Source organism: Mustela nivalis (assembly GCF_964662115.1).
Source record: "Mustela nivalis genome assembly, chromosome: 1".
NCBI classification, from domain to species: Eukaryota; Metazoa; Chordata; class Mammalia; order Carnivora; family Mustelidae; genus Mustela; species Mustela nivalis.
Genome location: NC_139020.1, coordinates 117045873 through 117063126, shown reverse-complemented (window position 1 = coordinate 117063126; position 17254 = coordinate 117045873). Strand labels below are relative to the sequence as shown.

At 48.6% G+C, this 17254-nt stretch overlaps 1 protein-coding gene across 13 annotated transcripts in view; it reads left to right on the top strand.

Moving 5' to 3' along the window:
* Nucleotides 1-17254, top strand: part of KALRN (kalirin RhoGEF kinase) — a 661801-nt gene that overhangs the window by 505926 nt on the left and 138621 nt on the right. For all 13 annotated transcript variants that reach the window (XR_014303322.1, XM_082700868.1, XM_082700867.1 and 10 more), the window contains one exon: nt 14191-14437. Coding sequence is in view for 12 of the 13 variants with exons in the window: in XM_082700868.1 (XP_082556994.1) it covers nt 14191-14437 (247 nt within the window). In the remaining variant the exon portion in view is untranslated. The remainder of the gene's footprint in view (nt 1-14190; nt 14438-17254) is intronic.

The following is a 17254-nucleotide window of genomic DNA, read 5'->3' as shown; positions in this document are numbered from 1 at the left end:
CTTTGACACTGGGGTAAGATGGGGTCTGGAGAGCAAAAGGGAATCTTTCCATTGGAATGACACCCATCAACAGAAGTTCAGAGGGAGGGACGGCTGGGTGGCTCGGTTGGTTAAGCGTCTGCCATCAACTCAGGTCATGATCCCAGGATCCTAGGATCCAGTCCCACGTCAGGCTCCTTGCTCAGCAGGGAGTCTCCTTCTCCCCCTGCTCATGCTCTCTCTCTCTCTGACAAATAAATAAATAAAATATTTTTAAAAAGAAGTAGTCCAGAGGCAGAGATAACCAGGACATATTCAGGGGACCATCAAAACACCAAACAGAGCAAATATATGGGCAAGTAGTTGATCAGGTGGCTGGGGAGGGTTTTGGAGAGTTGTGAATGCCTGAGGAAGCTGGTAGAATTTGTATGTAAATTTGTATGTAAATTCTGAAATAACAGAGGACCTGAGGGTGGAGCATGGGAGAAAGGAGACCATGAGGAGACAGGGAGGCCGCTGATGAGGGCCTGGAATGGCAAGGGAGCTATCCAGAAAATAAGAAGAAGATTTTTAATAACCTGGCAGGACTCAGTGACAAATTAGGTGTAAGGGACAGAGAAAACAGTCTCTAACTACTGCTTATCCAGAAGGGTTTCAAAAATGAACTTGGCTAGGGAGATGGTTTACGTGGGTTGACCCACAGAGGAGGAGCAGGGAAGGGGGCAGAGAAGGAGGAGGCCTGATGTACTATGGGATGGAACGGCACCCCGGCCTGAGAACAGGGAAAACGGGACCCTGACCCCAACTAATTTTGTGATCACATCACTTGCTTTCTCATTTCTAGAACTAGGAATTTCATCGAGGAAACATTTACTGAGCACTTACCCTTCGCCAGGCACTAAGCAGTTGTCCGTCTGTTTCCCACATGGGTGGGCCCGTGGTGTTCCCCATCCAGGGCAGGGTCCAGCCTTGGTTCCAGCAACCCAAGGGTGGCCCGTTTCTTTAGTAAATCCTAGCTTTTATTGCCCTCTAGTGGCCACTGCACACCACTAAAAACTGAGCTCTAGCCCTTTGGTTCCCAGAGAGCTAATCTGAATGGAAAGTTAAGAGGTCCTTAAGATGGATCTGAATCATAGACCATGCGCACGGTCAAGGGAACAGGTAGTAAACAGCGGCCAAAGGGCATATTCTGACCAGTTGGTCACCACGCCGGGAGGCGGTGGTAAGAAAGATCCAGTGCCCTGAATCAGACAGGAGACGGGGTGGGGAGGTGGCAGTCAGTCCCGGAGAAAAGGAGCCAAGGGCAGCAGACAGCAGAAAACCCCATTAGGACTCATTCAATAAATGGGGAAGCCTGGACAAGGAGGAAGTGTGGGTCGCAGATAAAGACCCTTCTTCATGCTGACCGGGCAAGGCGACAATCAAGGATAAGGGCGAGTCTGTAATTCACTGAGGACAAAGGCTTGACAACCTTCAAGGACGACACTAGTCCAGACTCTGGAAACTCCTTCATTCCATGCTCCTCTCTTCCTTGCTGGGCACATGTTCTAGATCATTCATCTGGACAGTGGGCATCTCCTCCAGCTCCCACTACCAGGGTGGTACCCCACAGTGGGGGATGGCCAGGGAATGGTGAAACTGAACGGGCTGGCATAGGACAGGGCAGACGCTCCGGGATCTCACTAGCTGGTGGGTAAGCAGGGGAGTGAGAAGTTCTCATCAACTCAGCCCCGGGCAGGTGATGAAGCTAATAACAGAAACAGCTCTGAGGAGAGACAGCCATGGCCATATCCAGTGGAGGGATCTGGTGAGTCAGCACTGGGAAAAGCAAATCACTTTCTGAGAGACAACCCCCCCACCCTGCCTCATCCCCTGGCCAGCACCCCACGCTTCCCCTGTTGTCACCCTTGGGGTGTTTGTATGATGTTCCCCAACAGACAGTAACCTTGGCGAGGGCGGGGCCGTCACAACTGTCTGCTTCAGCTGTCTGTATCCTGTGCACAGTTTAGGGCCTGGCTGGCAAGTAAGCAAATAAGTACATGGATGATGGAACTGAGTTATTAAAATTTGGAGTCCTGCCTTTGTGATTTGCTGCTGTGTGACCCTGAGCAAGATAGTTTACCTCTCTGAGCCTTGCTCTCCTCGTCTGTAAAATCAGATTATAATGGCAAGTTACAGGATCTGTGAGGATCAGACTGATGTCTGTGAGTTTTGTAAAGGGTCATACAAGTGTGCATTGTTATTTTACTCTGCTTGAAAATGGGAAGTTAACCAGATGTCTACTGGCATTTCTCTGGGCCTGGGCACTCTATGGCTGTTTGCTTTCTGAGTTAAAACATTTAGAATGTGCTTCTTATGAATGTGCATTTGAATTCACTCCCCAGCTACCAGCAGCTAGCTGGCCCCTTTTCTGAGACAAGTTCCCCTCCCGGGCACTCAGCAGCCCACCCTTAAACTTCACCTATGCCCTCTTCCCAATTCTGGTCCTGGCAGATTTGCAGCCTGTGCTCAGATGACATAACAGTCATCAGGCTAACTGGGGTTCTCTGGTCAACCAGGGGAAAGTATGGCCTCTTTCCGGGGGTTATTTTGCCCATTTTCTATATGCGAGTGGAGATCTCAACCTCTACTATTTTGCCTCAGTGTAAACATGTTGTGCACCTGGTCTGGCAAATAATTCCAAGAAATCCTGCCTAGCCTGATGTGGTCTGTGGCTTGTCTAGGTGCCCTAGTGTGGGAAAAGAAAGGGTATTCATATCCATGGCCCTACATAGGGAAATTGTAGCCTAAATTATACCACAAAACCTTTTAACCCCAGGCTTGGTCATATATGGTTGCTTTCCTTTATTTTTTCCAGTCTGCCAGTTTCTCAGCATGTGTCATTAGGGCCGGTTTAGAAATTGATTTTTGTCCCCCAGACACACAATATTGGCGCGGGAAACATGTCCTGGGCACATGCCAAGTTATGATGACTGGGTGAATAAGAGATAACATTTCTTGAGCATGTGAAGCATGTCAGGGTTTACCCGTGTGAACTCACGGAGTCCTGGCAATGATTTTTGTTTTCTCTATTTTATAGATGAGAAAGATGAGCCAAAGAGAGGCTAACTAACTTGCTGGAGGTTATACAGACAGTAACAATGGAGACAGATTCAAACCTAATAGTCTGACCCCAGACCCCACGACCCACAGAATGGAAAGTGGTGACCCACGTCTCAATACCTGGGGTCAGATGACCTTGTACACTTCTTTGAAGTCTTGTCTGGTCTCTGGCGAGATGGCCGGTGGAGCTCAGCTTTTCAGGGTTGCCCAATCGCACAGAGGACAATTTGCGAGAATGCCTGAGGGCAGCCCACAACTTTTTGGCCGTCTGTACCGGCAGAGCGGCTCATTGTACTCCTGGCTTCTCCTAGCCATCTCTCTCAGCCCTCTGCTGCAGGTCGCCGTGTGTTTTCAGCACTAGGGCCGTGGGCTTTTTCCTCTTTCCCAAACTCTGGTGTGTATTGTAGGACAGCGCCCTCCTGCCCAGGTACCTACAGGCAGGACACCAGGAAAACAGCCTTGGGGAAGCACAAAAGAGCCAGGACCCGTGCCCACCCCTTGTCAGGACCCTTATCTCCAGACGAGGGGTCAAGGCTGTCTCCATTCACTGGCAGGGTGTGCTTCCTCCCGGCCACGTCTGCTGATGGCTTGTGCCCAGACTGGATGGTCTCTGAAGCCCGGACAGGGAGTACAGAGATAAAGAGCAGACAGAATTCGCCATCAGTTTGCATTTCCTCCCTCCCTCGCTGGAGAGCTCTAACCCTCCAAGCAGCATTAAATAAGCTCTTGTTGGATGAACAAATGAATAAACATTAAGTTAAGCCGCATCTGAGGCCCTATAACTTCCACACTGTGTTAATTATGCCCCAAGCAAATCCCATTCCTTCTCTGGGTGAATGGTGCCTGTCCGCTGGGACCCTAGGGGTAGTGCCTGTGAGCACTGTCCTTGTTCCTACCTAGCGCTCTGTGTTTTCTCTCACTTGGACACCTTGAAGTGTAAATTTCAGATTTGCAGATGCCACAAAATGAAGAAATCTCTAATCTGATAGATGAGTGAGTGAAGAGCACTACGCTTTAGTTAGAAATTTGTAGTTAGCAAAGATAAATAGGAAATTCTCTAGAGTTAAAGCCTTAAGTAGAGAAAGGGAAGAAGCTCACTTGAGAAGACCCTGTGAGTTAGACTGGGGTCTTTATTAGGTTACATGCTCAATAGAAACCAGCCAATAAGAGACTCTCCGACTACACTGATGGATGTATCTAGGCCTGGATGTGAGATCTTGGCTTAGTTTGTGCTGAGCACACTAGGTCTAAAGGATTGGGTTCAGTTCTAGGTGTCCCTGTCAAGAGGGACAGGGACATACTGATGCTCATCCGGAAGAATATGATGAAAACGGTGGAAACTGTGCATTTGAGAACCATTAGAAGGAATGTGTGGAAAAGAGAAGACTTAAGGAATTATCCATCTAGTCTTCACATATGTAGAACTCCATGGAAGAAAGGAAGATTTCTTCTGTACAACCCTAGAGGGCAACTAAGAACCATGGATGGAAATTACAAAAACATAGAAAGTGTTCTGAATACCACAGCAGTCTACCAGGAGGGAAGAGTGTCACAACACCAAGAGCCTAGCTGTCATGAAAAGAGTCCTTCCTTGAGTGGGAGATTAGAGTGAAAGCTCACAAACGTCCTGGGTGTCTGTGATCTGTAATCTTAGCTGCTTCTCCCAGCTTCATGTCCTCTGCAGCTTTGTCAAGCTTTGGATTTGAAAATCCTCTTCCCACGCTGACACCAGTCCATGTATCAATACGTTAGGTGCAAGTGGGGACCTAGGGCCTTATGACATTAAGTGTGACAGCGATCATTAATTTAGCAAAGTCTAGTGAGAAGTGTTCTGACCCCAGAATTTGAAAACCCAAGTCTGGTCTTGGCTCTGCCACCAACTATCTTGGGGTCCTCAGTTTTTCTACCTGTGAGTTAAGAGCACTGGACAGTCTCTGGTTTAACTCATTTACTTAACCCACTAACACATTCATTCATTCGACAAATGTTTCTTAAGTATCTACCATCTTTCAGACACTATCTTCCTTATGTAAGTCCTTCCTCTTTGGGGAATTCATTTCCCTCTTCTCACAAATAGGGGGATGGGATTAGATGAACCTCAGAGTCCCTTGCACCTTAGCTAGGCTGTGGATCTGCCTACCAGTAACATCATCTCACTGCACGTTTCATAGCCTTGACTAGAACATAGACACATAGGACTGGACTAATGATTTGCTAAATAAAAAGCAATTCTGTGGTTCAGGAACTGCTCAAATCTGTTTACCTATTAACTCATTTTTTAAAAATGAGTCAATGAAGGAATTAATTTTAGTTTGTATCCACCAAAGGCATATCACATTAAGAGAGACAAAAAAAAAAAAAAAAGAAAGAAAGAAAGAGAATAAAAGAGAAAAATTGAGAAACCAACATGCTAATCATAATGGTTGCCACTCAGCAAATGCTTCCTAAGGGAAGTTTCTGAGACTTTGAAAGTCTAAAAAAGGCCTTTTGTGTACCTTCATCTTGACTGATACTTTGGACACAGAATTCAAGGTTGGTAATAATTCCCACTCAGAATTTTAAAGGAATTGCTCCATTTTCTTTAACGTTCCAAGGCTGTTGTTGAAAACTGCTGTCATCATGATTCCTGATTTGTTGGATTTTACCTGACTCCCCCCACCCCACCAAAAGCTTTTAGAATGCCCTCCTCATTGCCGATATGTCCTGACACCGTAGTTTAGAGTAGGTCTTTTAAAAATTCATCACAGCAGGCACTTGAAACCTTGTATTGGCTTGGCAGTTTGTGCCCTTCAGTCCTGGGAATTTTTCTTGACTATTTATTCTTTTTCACTCTGTCTGTCTCATACCTGTTGGATCAATTCTTTAATTTTCTTACATTTTTGCTCTTATTTTCCTCTCTCAACTGTTCTCGTCCTACTCTCTGGAAAATTTCTTTGACTCTGTCTTCTGACCCATGCGTGAGATGTTTCCTTTCCACCACAGTTGTAATTTCTGAGCGCTCTTTATCATTCTGAAATGTCCCCGCTGTCTGCAGCAGCTTGTCTGTTTTCATGGGTATGGTGCCCTTCTTACCTCTCTGAGGGTGTTACAGTGTTGCTGACTGTTGTGGTCCTGCCTGCACCTCCTTTCCTGGGAGTGTCTGATCCTTCCTGTTCGTTTAGTTTGGGGCTTTTCTGCAAAGTCTGGGGATCTTTGGCTGGATCATATTCCTATTTATGAGTGAGGCACCAAAAAAGCTGAGTGGATACTCTGTATAACAGAAGGAGTGTGTTTACTGGAAGGTTCCACTCTGCAGTGAAGGAAGGGATCTCCAAATGTCAGAATTCGAGTATCTGTACGTCTTTTTGGTTTCTCCAATGAAAGATCTTCAAGTCTGCATCAAATGTTTCTATTTGGCGGCCAGTATCCTGGGAGACAAGATCAAGGATGGTGGCTTCATCTCCCTCTTCTGTATGTGGACCTTCAGTGAATGTCACTTTTTCAGGAAAAGGTACATCCTGTAGAAGAGGGAGTGGGGGGTGTACTTCCTTTACAACCCCTCTTCCCTTTTCAGCCCCACCTGAACTCCAACTTTTAGTGCAGTCTTGTGGCTTCCACTTCTTGGGCCTTTCCAAAGATTGTGCAGGGCTAATGGTAGGAACTTGCATCTCACCTCCATTCTCCCGGGTCAGAACCCACTCTTGAAGGGACTTCCTGTTATTTGAAAAAAAAAAAAAAATGTTGACTTCTCTTGTCTACTCTTACCTCTCGATCTCTTTATTCTTGGTGGTTTATATCTTTCCCCCTGCTTGTGTCATTTTTATCACACTTGGGAATTAATGAAGATACAGCCAAGTGATCAAAGGAGGAGAGAGCTTCTCAAAAAGGGGTTCTGAACAAATAAACTCTGGGGTCGGGAACACACTGACAAGAGGTGGTGGCCAACCGGTGCAAGGAGACCTTGGCTGTGGTGGCTACCCTTCACAGCCTTGGACATGATAACAGCTTGCAGGCTGCCCGCACTCAGGCACTCAGTGAGTATTTGCTCATCACCTACTCTGGGCCAGGTGTCATTCTAGACCCAGGAGATGGGACCATGAGCAAGACAAAGAAGTCTTCTGCTCTCCTGGACCTTACATTTTCTATTTATTTATTTATTTTTATTTATTTACTTGTCAGAGAGAAAGAGAGCACACTTAAGCAGGCAGAGAGGCAGGCAGAGGCAGTGAGAGAAGCGGGCTCCCTGCCAAGCAAGAGCCCGATGCGGGACTTGATCTCAGGACCCTGGGATCATGACCTGAGCCAAAGGCAGCGATTTAACCAACTGAGCCACTCAGACGCTACTGGACCTTACATTCTGACGCGTGATACGGCAACAAATAAGCAAACAACCCACTAATGAGGTTAGTGGCAAGCGCTCAAAAAAATTAACCAGAGTTGTGTGTTAATGAGTGAATACAGGAGGTACTTCCCCCGTAGAATATTAACACTGGAAGGACCCCTGAAATCCAGTTTCCTCATCTTAAGAATGAGGAAGTTCAGGTACAGAGAGGGGCAGGGATTTTCCCAGTGCCACACACAGGTAAAACCCACACCCGCACCAGGGCCTCCCAATTCCCGCTCCTGCATTCTTCCCGCTATTAATTTCTACACAATTCTTGAGACCTCTACTTGACCGCAGACCACACTCTGTGCCTCTCTGGGGCTCCACCTTCTTTCTTAGCCCCTCGGGAACCAGCTAAACCCATAAGCTCCGTCAGTTGCAGTCAGAGCAGCCCCTGCTCCAGTGAACAGAAATGAAACCACTCTTCAGCTTTAGACTGGTAACTGAACTTGGCAGCAACACAGGCTACCGACCAGCCGACTGAGGGCGTCCCAGGGCTCCATAGCGAGTGTCCCTCGCTGCCCAGACATTGCTTTACACCTGTTTCAAATCTCAGTCGGTGTAGAAACAGAACACTAAATTCACATAAAGAGACCTCCTTTCGAAGAGCTCACCTGGATTTCACAGGAGTGCGAGGACAGAGGTTTCTAGAGATGGATTTTAAAGCCTCTACACGGAAACATCATCAGCAACTCAGGGCTTTCCTGAGGCTCACACAGGGGTCCTGGAGCAGAACTAGGAACTATCCCTCTGCCCACTGCCCCTTTTTCCCCTTCAAAGTATTATGCTTCCTTGGAATATTGCATTCCACTCCCCCCCATTCCATTGCTGATCATACAAGTTGTTATTGTTACTTTACTTATAAAATAACTCTTAGGTCAGGCAATAGGAAAAATTAGAAGGGCACCTGGGTGGCTCAGTGGGTTAAGCCTCTGCCTTCAGCTCAGGTCATGATCTCAGGGTCCTGTGATCAAGCCCTGTGATTGATCACAGGATCAATCCCTGATTGATCACTCCCCCGCAGGGAGCCTGCTTCCTCCTCTCTCTTTCTGCCTCTCTGCCTACTTGTGATCTCTGTCAAAAGAAAAAAAAAATTCTTTAAAGAAAAATAATAAAAATTAGAAAAGGGGGGTGAAATCACCCAGTTTTCCACCCAGTAAAGCCAGTCTTAACATTTTAGTGAATTTCCTTCCTGTTAATTTCTGAACAGAGTTGTTGTTAGTGATGTTCTTCACCTAATTATAGTTGCAACTTGTAGCTGCTATAGTGCTTTATGAATCTCTAATGACTGCCAGTATATATCATAATCACTTAATCATTCCCTTCCTGTTAGATTTTTGTATTTTAGTTTTAGGGTGGTTTTTTTTTTTTTCAATGTTATAGTTGTTTTCTCATTTAAAAGAATGCTGTTGTGAACATAGTCATGCTTAAAGCTACATGAGAACAATTGCATGTCACCTATATGCTGCTTCTCATCTTTTTGCAATTGACACATTTCATGATGAGAACGTTATCTAATGAAATGCATCTCTGACGGTGGGATTGGAGGCATTGGCAGCAGGTGCGGGAGCCATTGTGGGAGAGAAGGACTGCTTGGAATAGGAGTTGGCAGGTCCTCTCAGTGCTGTAAAACCGCACCAAATAGATATGCTCCAAATTTATGCTTTTCTTTTCCTTTTTTTTTTGTTTTTTTAGATTTTTTAATTTATTATTTGACAGAGAGATCACAAGTAGGCAGAGAGGCAGACAGAGAGAGCGGGGGAAACAGGCTCCCTGCTGAGCAGAAAGCCCCATGTGGGGCTCGATCCCAGAACCCTGAGACCATGACCCGACCCAAAGGTAGAGGCTTAACCCACTGAGCCACCCAGGTGCCCCCAAATTCATGCTTTTCTAAGGCCAACTCTGGCCTGCCTCCCACGTTGCCTTTCACAGGCAGGCGTTAATGCAGAGAACTCCGTGCCTCGAGCCCTGGCTGAGCACGGGGAAGGCGGGGGTGGCCTGGGGCAGGGGAGGAATTAGAGTGAATCAGAGAGCAGGCAGCCAGGGGAGGGGGTGGAAGTCAGACTTATCTGATGGGTGAAGCACTGGGTCAGCAGGCTTGGCGGCAGCTGTTGTGGGCATCTGTCAGGCTCTTGGGCAGGGGTGTTCCTTAGACGGACGGTGCATGGAAAGCAATGCAGACTCTTAAAGGCATCTGAATCACCTTCCCTAGAATCCTTCAGGCCACTTCTTCTCATTGGCCTGGGTTATTAGGGCAAGACTCCATTAAGATTATAAAAAGAGAAAAGGATTTGATTTACTTTCATAATAATTTACCTGCCTATTTACATCTGGTACAGTCTATTTCTAGACATTTGATTCCTTTTTACCATTTCTTCTCTACTTGTAACTTTCCCCTCAAATTTAAATGATAATAGTTAATTAATACCTCTAGAATTTATTTATAAACAAGCATTTAGAGAGCTTAGTCTGTTGATGGCACTGTCCTGACTGGTTTCAAAATATTATCTAAGGGTGTCTGGGTGGCTCAGTGAGTTGAACATCTGACTCTTGATTTCGGCTCAGGTCGTGATCTCAGCGCCCTGAGATGGGGCCCCTTGTTGGGCTCCACACTCTGTGGGGAGTCTGCTTGAGATTCTTTCCCTCTCCCTCTCCCTCTGACCCTCCCCTAGCTCGCTCACACTTGCTTACTCTCTTTCTCTAAAAAAATAAAATCTATAAAAAAAAAAAATTCTCTCATTGGGTTGTGAGTTCAAACTCCATGTTGGGCATGGAGCCAACTTTAAAAAAAAATTATCCCATTTAATCTTCATAGCAAGCTGTGAAGCAGATACTGTTATACCCCATGCCACAGATGAGGGAACTGAGACCAAGATGTTAAGCACCTTGCTCCTGGTCACACCACCACTAAGGAACTCCAGAGTCCATAGCCCTCAGGAGAATCTGGTGGAGACTGAGGGGCAGGCAGAGGCTTGGGGGGCTGAAATGACAATAGTAGAATGCTGGGTGGTTCGTGTTCTACCTCTCTGAATATTCCTAAAAACCCCACAGAGAATAATCAGATCTTTTTCCATAACATGAGGAAGTTCTTAGGGGTAATCTAGTTCCTGCTATTTATACACCAAGGAGATCAGGAAATGTCCAAATAGTAATCAAGCAAAAGTGGACCTGAATGGAAGCAATAGTTTCTGGTGAGTATGAGTAAGAATGAGGATGTTTATGAAGTCTTCTCTGTATGTGTAATGGTACCCGTTGGAGAGAGGGCCACCTGGGGGCACCTGGCAGGGAAGTGGAGGAGGACACAGATTCCACCCAGGGACTGGGCACATAGGAACAGGTTTCACAGGAAATGGTCAGGACCCAGGAGGGGAGAGAGGCTGGAAAATTCAGGGGAAGAGATGATGAGGACTCAGCAGCAGGGGCTGGGGTGGGCCATGCAGAAGTCTAAGTAGTGATTACTGTCAGAAAGGTGTAGGAGGCCCTAGGCAAGGTCCTAGGGATCTAGGCAAAGAAAACACCTGAGAAGCACCCAGGAAGGGGCCAAGTCAGAGACTGGGCAGGGGGTTGGGGGTACACAGTGAAGGGAATAAGGGGAGAGAAGATTATAGAAACGGGTGTAGAGTCCGAGAAGACTCAGAAGCACCTGACTTCATGCTGAGAGTCTGTGCTACGAACTCAAGGTTCCCAGCATTTCCCTCCTGAGAGTAAGTTTGGTCTTAGAATCTAGAGTGGTCGAATTGGTAGATTTGAAGTTAAGCATCCATAGCCAATAGTCTGAAAATAACCAGTACGAATATGATCAGCCTTGGCGTTCTGAGCAGGGTGTGATAGCCCTTCCCGACACCTGTCGAATTACCTGGGACGTCTGCGATGGGGAGAGGTCGGGCCCCCTCCCTCCACACCCCCTGGTCTTAGCCTGTCAAAAGGAATATGGTTCACTGGGGCAACATTTTAAAGATTTGCAGGGGACATTGAAATAGTTCTTAAAGGCTGTGGGCAAGAGAAGAATGAGGTGAAAACAAAAATGTTGTTTGCAACATTGTCTGAAGAGCCAGAGATCAGCTCAGAGAGAGAAATAGGGGAGAGAAATGGGGACCTTCTGAAAGTGCCACTGTAACAAAGGGCAGCATGGAATAGGGGAAGGGACAGGGAGAGTGGGGAGACATGGTCACTGGTCCTTTACCAGATGGGAAGAGAAAGTAATGACCCCGGGGCTCTGCCAGACAGACCTGCTGACCTGCCGTAGAACTGCTGGAAAAGAAAACTGCACTTGTACTTTTCTAAGAAACTGATCACAGAGGTCTGGTGACCTGCTGGGCTGTTTGCATCTGGGACCTCAGGCTCCCTTTGCTTTGCTGCAACAGTCTGCAAAGGGACCACTTCCATCCCTGAAAGGGCTGCAAGTTGCATCTCGGGCCCTGTGCACTCTTGACCTTGGGAGAGAATCCTGAGGTTGGCACAGAGGAGTGACTCCATGAACCATAGAAGCTCAGTGATAGAAATTCTCAGAGTAAGCAGGAAATTTTGTGGTCATCTAGTCCAACATCCTACAAATGGAATTTGCAAATACTGCAAATTTCCATCAGTGGAAAGTGGAATCAACTTAGCGGGATGCCAGCAGCAACTGAGGGGGGAAGAAAGTGAAATAGAGTATCAATGAAATCAGCTCAGTGAAACTTGTGTTTCCGTGATGTAGCTGTTGCTATGTAGTCTTCCGGTCAAGATAGAAACTGCAGTCCAGAAAGTGTAAGCAACTTGGTACATGCCAAGCCAACCCTGAGAAGACCAATCGCACAGGCCAGTGATGCCTTCTCTCCACCTGCCTCCCACCCCTCCAACCACAAACATACCTAAAACTTACACATAATTTGCTCTGGTATGTGGTGTAAAGAACATGGGATTTGTGGTCTAGGGCTGGGTTCAAGTCCAGCTGGGTGACCATGGGAAACCATCCAGCTGGTGTTTCTCAGGCAGCATCTCAGGGACCCCCTTCCAGATCATGAGCTGGGGGAATCTTGTGAATTCGGCTTTCCTGGGTCTCCTGAATCATAACTTGCGATTGGGGACTAGGGCAAGTGAGGGACCAGCCAAACCATCTGCATGTTTAATAAACTCCTTAGACACCTTTTATGCATGCTCGTTATGCCAACCAATGGTCTTGACATTTCTGAGCTTAAAGTTCTGGTGGGTGAGGTGGAGATGGTGACAGCACCTGGTCGTAGCGAGGACCAAGTGGAGAGTTAATGTGAAGGTACTCGAGTCTACAGACCTGAGGTATCACCATCCTACAACATCCTTCTCAAAATGATGCTTTGGGGAAGAGAGCACCAGAAGGGGACGGGGTGGGGTGGGGGAGAATCTGTGCATTTGATGGCACCAAGAAAGTTAAAGGGGGAAATGAGCCAACAGGCGTGTTTTCTACTTCTGTCTCTTTCCCTCTTCCAACTTCTGTCCTACAAATTTCTCTTCCCGCTCCAGTCTCCGTGGCAGCACCATGCCCACCCACGGACATGTGTTTCAAGCGGGCTCCCTGCCCAGTGATTGACTGATGGCGATACATAGGGCAGCTGTCCGTCTGATGCATGCTTGAGCCTTCTCAAGCCCACTGTGACGTTCAAGTTCCTTTAATAGGAAATTCTCTCAGTCCTGAGTGCAGAACGCTGGGGCCTGGCAGGACTGTTGATTCAGCACTTACTGGGTGCTCGCTGTGTTTTACATTCAGTGAAAGCCTCCCAGGATATGCCATGTATTTGGACTAGTGCATGAGTAGGGCTGCTGGTGCAGACGATGCGGGCCCTGGAGGCTTCCATTAGAGATGCAGGGGCAGCTGCTCTTTTAAGGAAGAGGCTTTGTGCTTGGCTCTGTGAGACAAACCAATAACACGGTGGTTCCTCCTGGTGAGAAGTGAAGGTCTTGGTATTTAGCTAGAAGAGGTGGTTCTTATCCTGGGGTCTCTCCCACCAGTTTTGTTGGTTCTGCCCCAGAACCAGTCCAGTAGGGAAGGGCCAGGCCCAGGGGGAGGGCGTGACGGGGCACTGAGGATGGTTCCTAAGTACGACGTGACCCCTCTTCTTCCCTTGCTGTTCTTTGCCCTGATCCCCAGTGACTGGGCGAAGGGAAGCCAATTCTATTCTTCTTCCGTTCTGCTTCTCCTTTGACTCGATGCCTCCTTCTTTTTTGTGTCACTGGCAGCCTCTGTTTTCGGCGGATGGGTCCAGCTAGGGATGGGGACAGGGAAGGTTGCAAAGGTTAGGTGGAAGGAGGTCGTCTCTTCCGTTATTCCCAAACTTCAACTAGAAGCATGTAAAAATGAGTGAGTTAGAAATGGTGCCCAGGCAGAGTCGGAGGGAGGTCACAGGGGCGGGGATGGGGTAAAGAAGTGAAGAGACTTACTGGAGAGGGGGGTGAGGGCACAGTTAGCTGGAAGCTTAGCAAAGGAAAATGAGAATAACTCCAGGCAAACAAGAAGGATTTAGAATCAGGCTCGGTCCTGGGCAAGCTCCAGACTGTGGCCCAAGCTAGAGCAGCAGGATGATTGAATGGTGGCATTGTGTCAATTACCTTATTTTCTTGTTTTCTTTCCTGTTCCCACTCCCTTTTCCATCTTCTGCCTTCTTTCCACTCTGGATCCCATCTTTCCCCCTTTGTCTTCCTCTCCTCCTCTTCTTCTCTGCACGCATCCTTTCTCCCTTCCCTTCTGGCCCACCGTCCCCTGTCCCCCATTTCACTCCACCCCCTACCCCAAGCTCTCTGGCGGATGTGAGTTGACCGTGGTCCTCCAGGATTTCAATGCGGGCCACAGCAGCGAGCTGACCATCCAGGTGGGGCAGACGGTGGAACTGCTGGAGCGGCCCAGCGAGCGACCAGGCTGGTGTCTGGTCCGCACCACGGAACGGAGCCCCCCCCAGGAGGGCCTGGTTCCCAGCAGCGCCCTGTGCATCTCCCACTCCCGAAGCAGCGTGGAGATGGACTGCTTCTTCCCCTTGGTGAAAGGTAGGGGGAACTGAGGGGGGCGGGCACGTGCAGAGGGCCGCTGGGGTGCTGGCCCACCCTAGCCCCAGAACATCACAGAACTAACCTGTCTCGTGAACCCATTAGGCCTTGTGAGGTTCCGCTGGGATCTGCTTGTGAAGGGAATGGGTTGGGAATGTGAAGAGAAAGAGCTACCGAGCGGCCGTGGGACTTGGGAAAAGTCATGTAACCTTTGTGAGTCCATCTTGAAATGAAAGCTGAATTGGATGGCCTCTAAGACCTCTTCCAGCTCTCCCATGACGTTCAGAAAAGTCTTCTTGTACCTGTGGCCAGCACCTAGCCTTCTCCCTTCTGCACTGGCCCACACTCCTGCTCCAGAGCTATGCTGGGCTCCCCAACAGGTTTGACGCTCCCCTCAGCCCTGCCACGGTTCAAGACATTTACTTACGGAACTCTAATGGATAAGTTATTTGAGCCCTGGCTTCTGTTTTATATAAGCTCTGTTATTTATTTTCTATAAACTCCCTGTTTGTTTGTCCACTTTCCCCTCACACCAAGGAGACTGAACTACTTAGAACAGTGATTCTCCAAGGTGAAGGGTGTCTCTGGATTGGCAGCATCAGCATGCCTCGGGAACCTTTAGAAACACGAATTCTCAGACTCTACTCTGGACCTACTGGGTCAGGAACGCCTGGAGGTCGGGGAATAGTGGTCTGTGTTCTAACAAGCCCTCCAGGGACTCTGAGGCTCACTCTAGTATGAGAACCACTAACTTCAAAAGACAAGGCTGCCAGGAGTTTTGAAGGCTTTCACCGAGTCATTATGTTGAGTAAGCTGAGGCCCAGAGAGCGACACCAAGTTCTCCTGGGTCTGAGCTTATTTTCTACATCAGGGGAGCCTTCCGTGCAGACCCATGCTGGATATTTATGACATGGAAAGAGGATAGGGTCCTGTTGGGAGGCAAGGACACCAGGGTCATGATGGAGACCCACTACAGACTTCCTGGTAGGTACTGAGAGGGCTAACTACACTTCTGAAATAGTCCTGCTTCTCGAATTCCATCTGGTCCGCCTCCCCAGCCTGACTTCCTCCTTTCATCCACCAGATGGCGGTAGCAGGTTGCATTATTCATGCTGCCTGACTCCAAGAGTGGCCCTGGCGTTTTTTCCCACCAGGAGAAAATTGGGAACTAAAACCTGATTCTCTTCTCTATACACACACACACACACGCACGCACGCACACACACACACACACACACACACACACACACGTGTCCCTCTCCCCCAGTTCAGCCATCACCTACTTCCCCCTTTTCTCTGAAGACCAAGGAGGGACGGGGTCAGGAAATTGCATGGAGTCTGAATTGTGGGTACGGCCCCCTGAGTCCTTTTGAGGTCGCCACTGGAGAAACTCACGGTATCAGGGAAGAGATGATCCGTGAAACTCAGGAATGTGACTGTGTTGGAAGTCTGACTGAGGGGAAACTGGGGCACAACGGGGCAAGAATTGTGAGGGTCGGGGGTGATGTGAAGTACACACAGCACTTGGAATAGTGCCCGGCCCGCATGCTATAGGTGGTCTAGTTGTTACATTGTTTGTCCTTAGTCTGTCAGCAAAATAGCTACAAACTCCCCCACATCCCTTTTAGAGAACCCCATCTTTGGAGACAAAACCAAGAACAGCACGTCCTGTACGGGGCCGGTGTGGGGGTAGGTCTGCAGGTGTGGGTGGTTCCATCAGGAATGGCTCTACTTCCAGAGAAGAGCTGGGACTTCCAGACGTAGGCCTGGCCTCCCCAGCCTGTGGACCCTGGATCCCCTCCTGGCCACCCACGAGGTGGGTCCCTACTACTTGCAGGACGTGGCAGGAGTAAACCCACAGTGCAGAAGCAGAGAGCTGTCAGATGGGGTCTGAGACCTCTAGTGGGGATGGTGGAGAGGTAAGGGACAAGGGACACTAGGGAGGAGGGATGGAAAAGAGTGGACAAGAGAAAGGGAGGGAGGCAGGCATGGAACTTTCCAGCTCTCCACCAGCCTGCCTGTTTCTTAAAGGCAGTCCCCTACCAGTGCCTACCACCCATTTCCTTGGCTCTATTTGTTTGCAGGCTGTTTCCCCTCTCTCCAAGCATAGGCCACTGAGGGGAGGACTTCAGAGGGCAGCCTGTGAGCTCCCACCACCCTCTCCCCCATGTGGGCTCAGTACACCTGGGGGTCCAAGTTCTGGCAGTTGCGGCACCATGGAGTAGCCCTTAGGACCCTAACAAGGACTCTTCTGAAAGTCTGTGCCCTCGTGCACCACCACCACACCCCCCAGCTTTGAAAGTGCCTCCTTCTGCAGGGCCTGCCAGAAGTACTGGCCTCTTAGCAGAAACTCCTTCTCCCATCCCACCCAGCTGCCTGCCGGCCACCTGGCCTTTCCTCCTCCCAGCTGATCTGTCTCCGGCAGGCTCTCCTCCTCTCAAGGCACAGCTGGACTGAGAATAAAACATTCTTCTGGGGTTGTGGCCTCATCCCAGGTCACTACAGGTCAGAATCTGTTTCTTTTTACGTTCTTAGAAGGGAACTAGTCCTCTTCACCTTTGCAGAGAGCATCAGGTCAGTGTGCCTGTGGGCTGTGAGAGGGCAGTATATGTAGGATGTGCCAAGCGCCACATGAGTGCTCAGGCCAGGACCATCGCCCCCAGAAATGGAGACAGAAGAACCTCAGAATGTTAACACTGAGGAGGGCACGTGGGAGAACGACTAGACCGTGGCTCTAACCCTAGCTTTGTAAAATCACTGGAAACTTTACCAAACGACAACATCCAGTCCCCACTAAAACTGCTGCATTCAGAATTT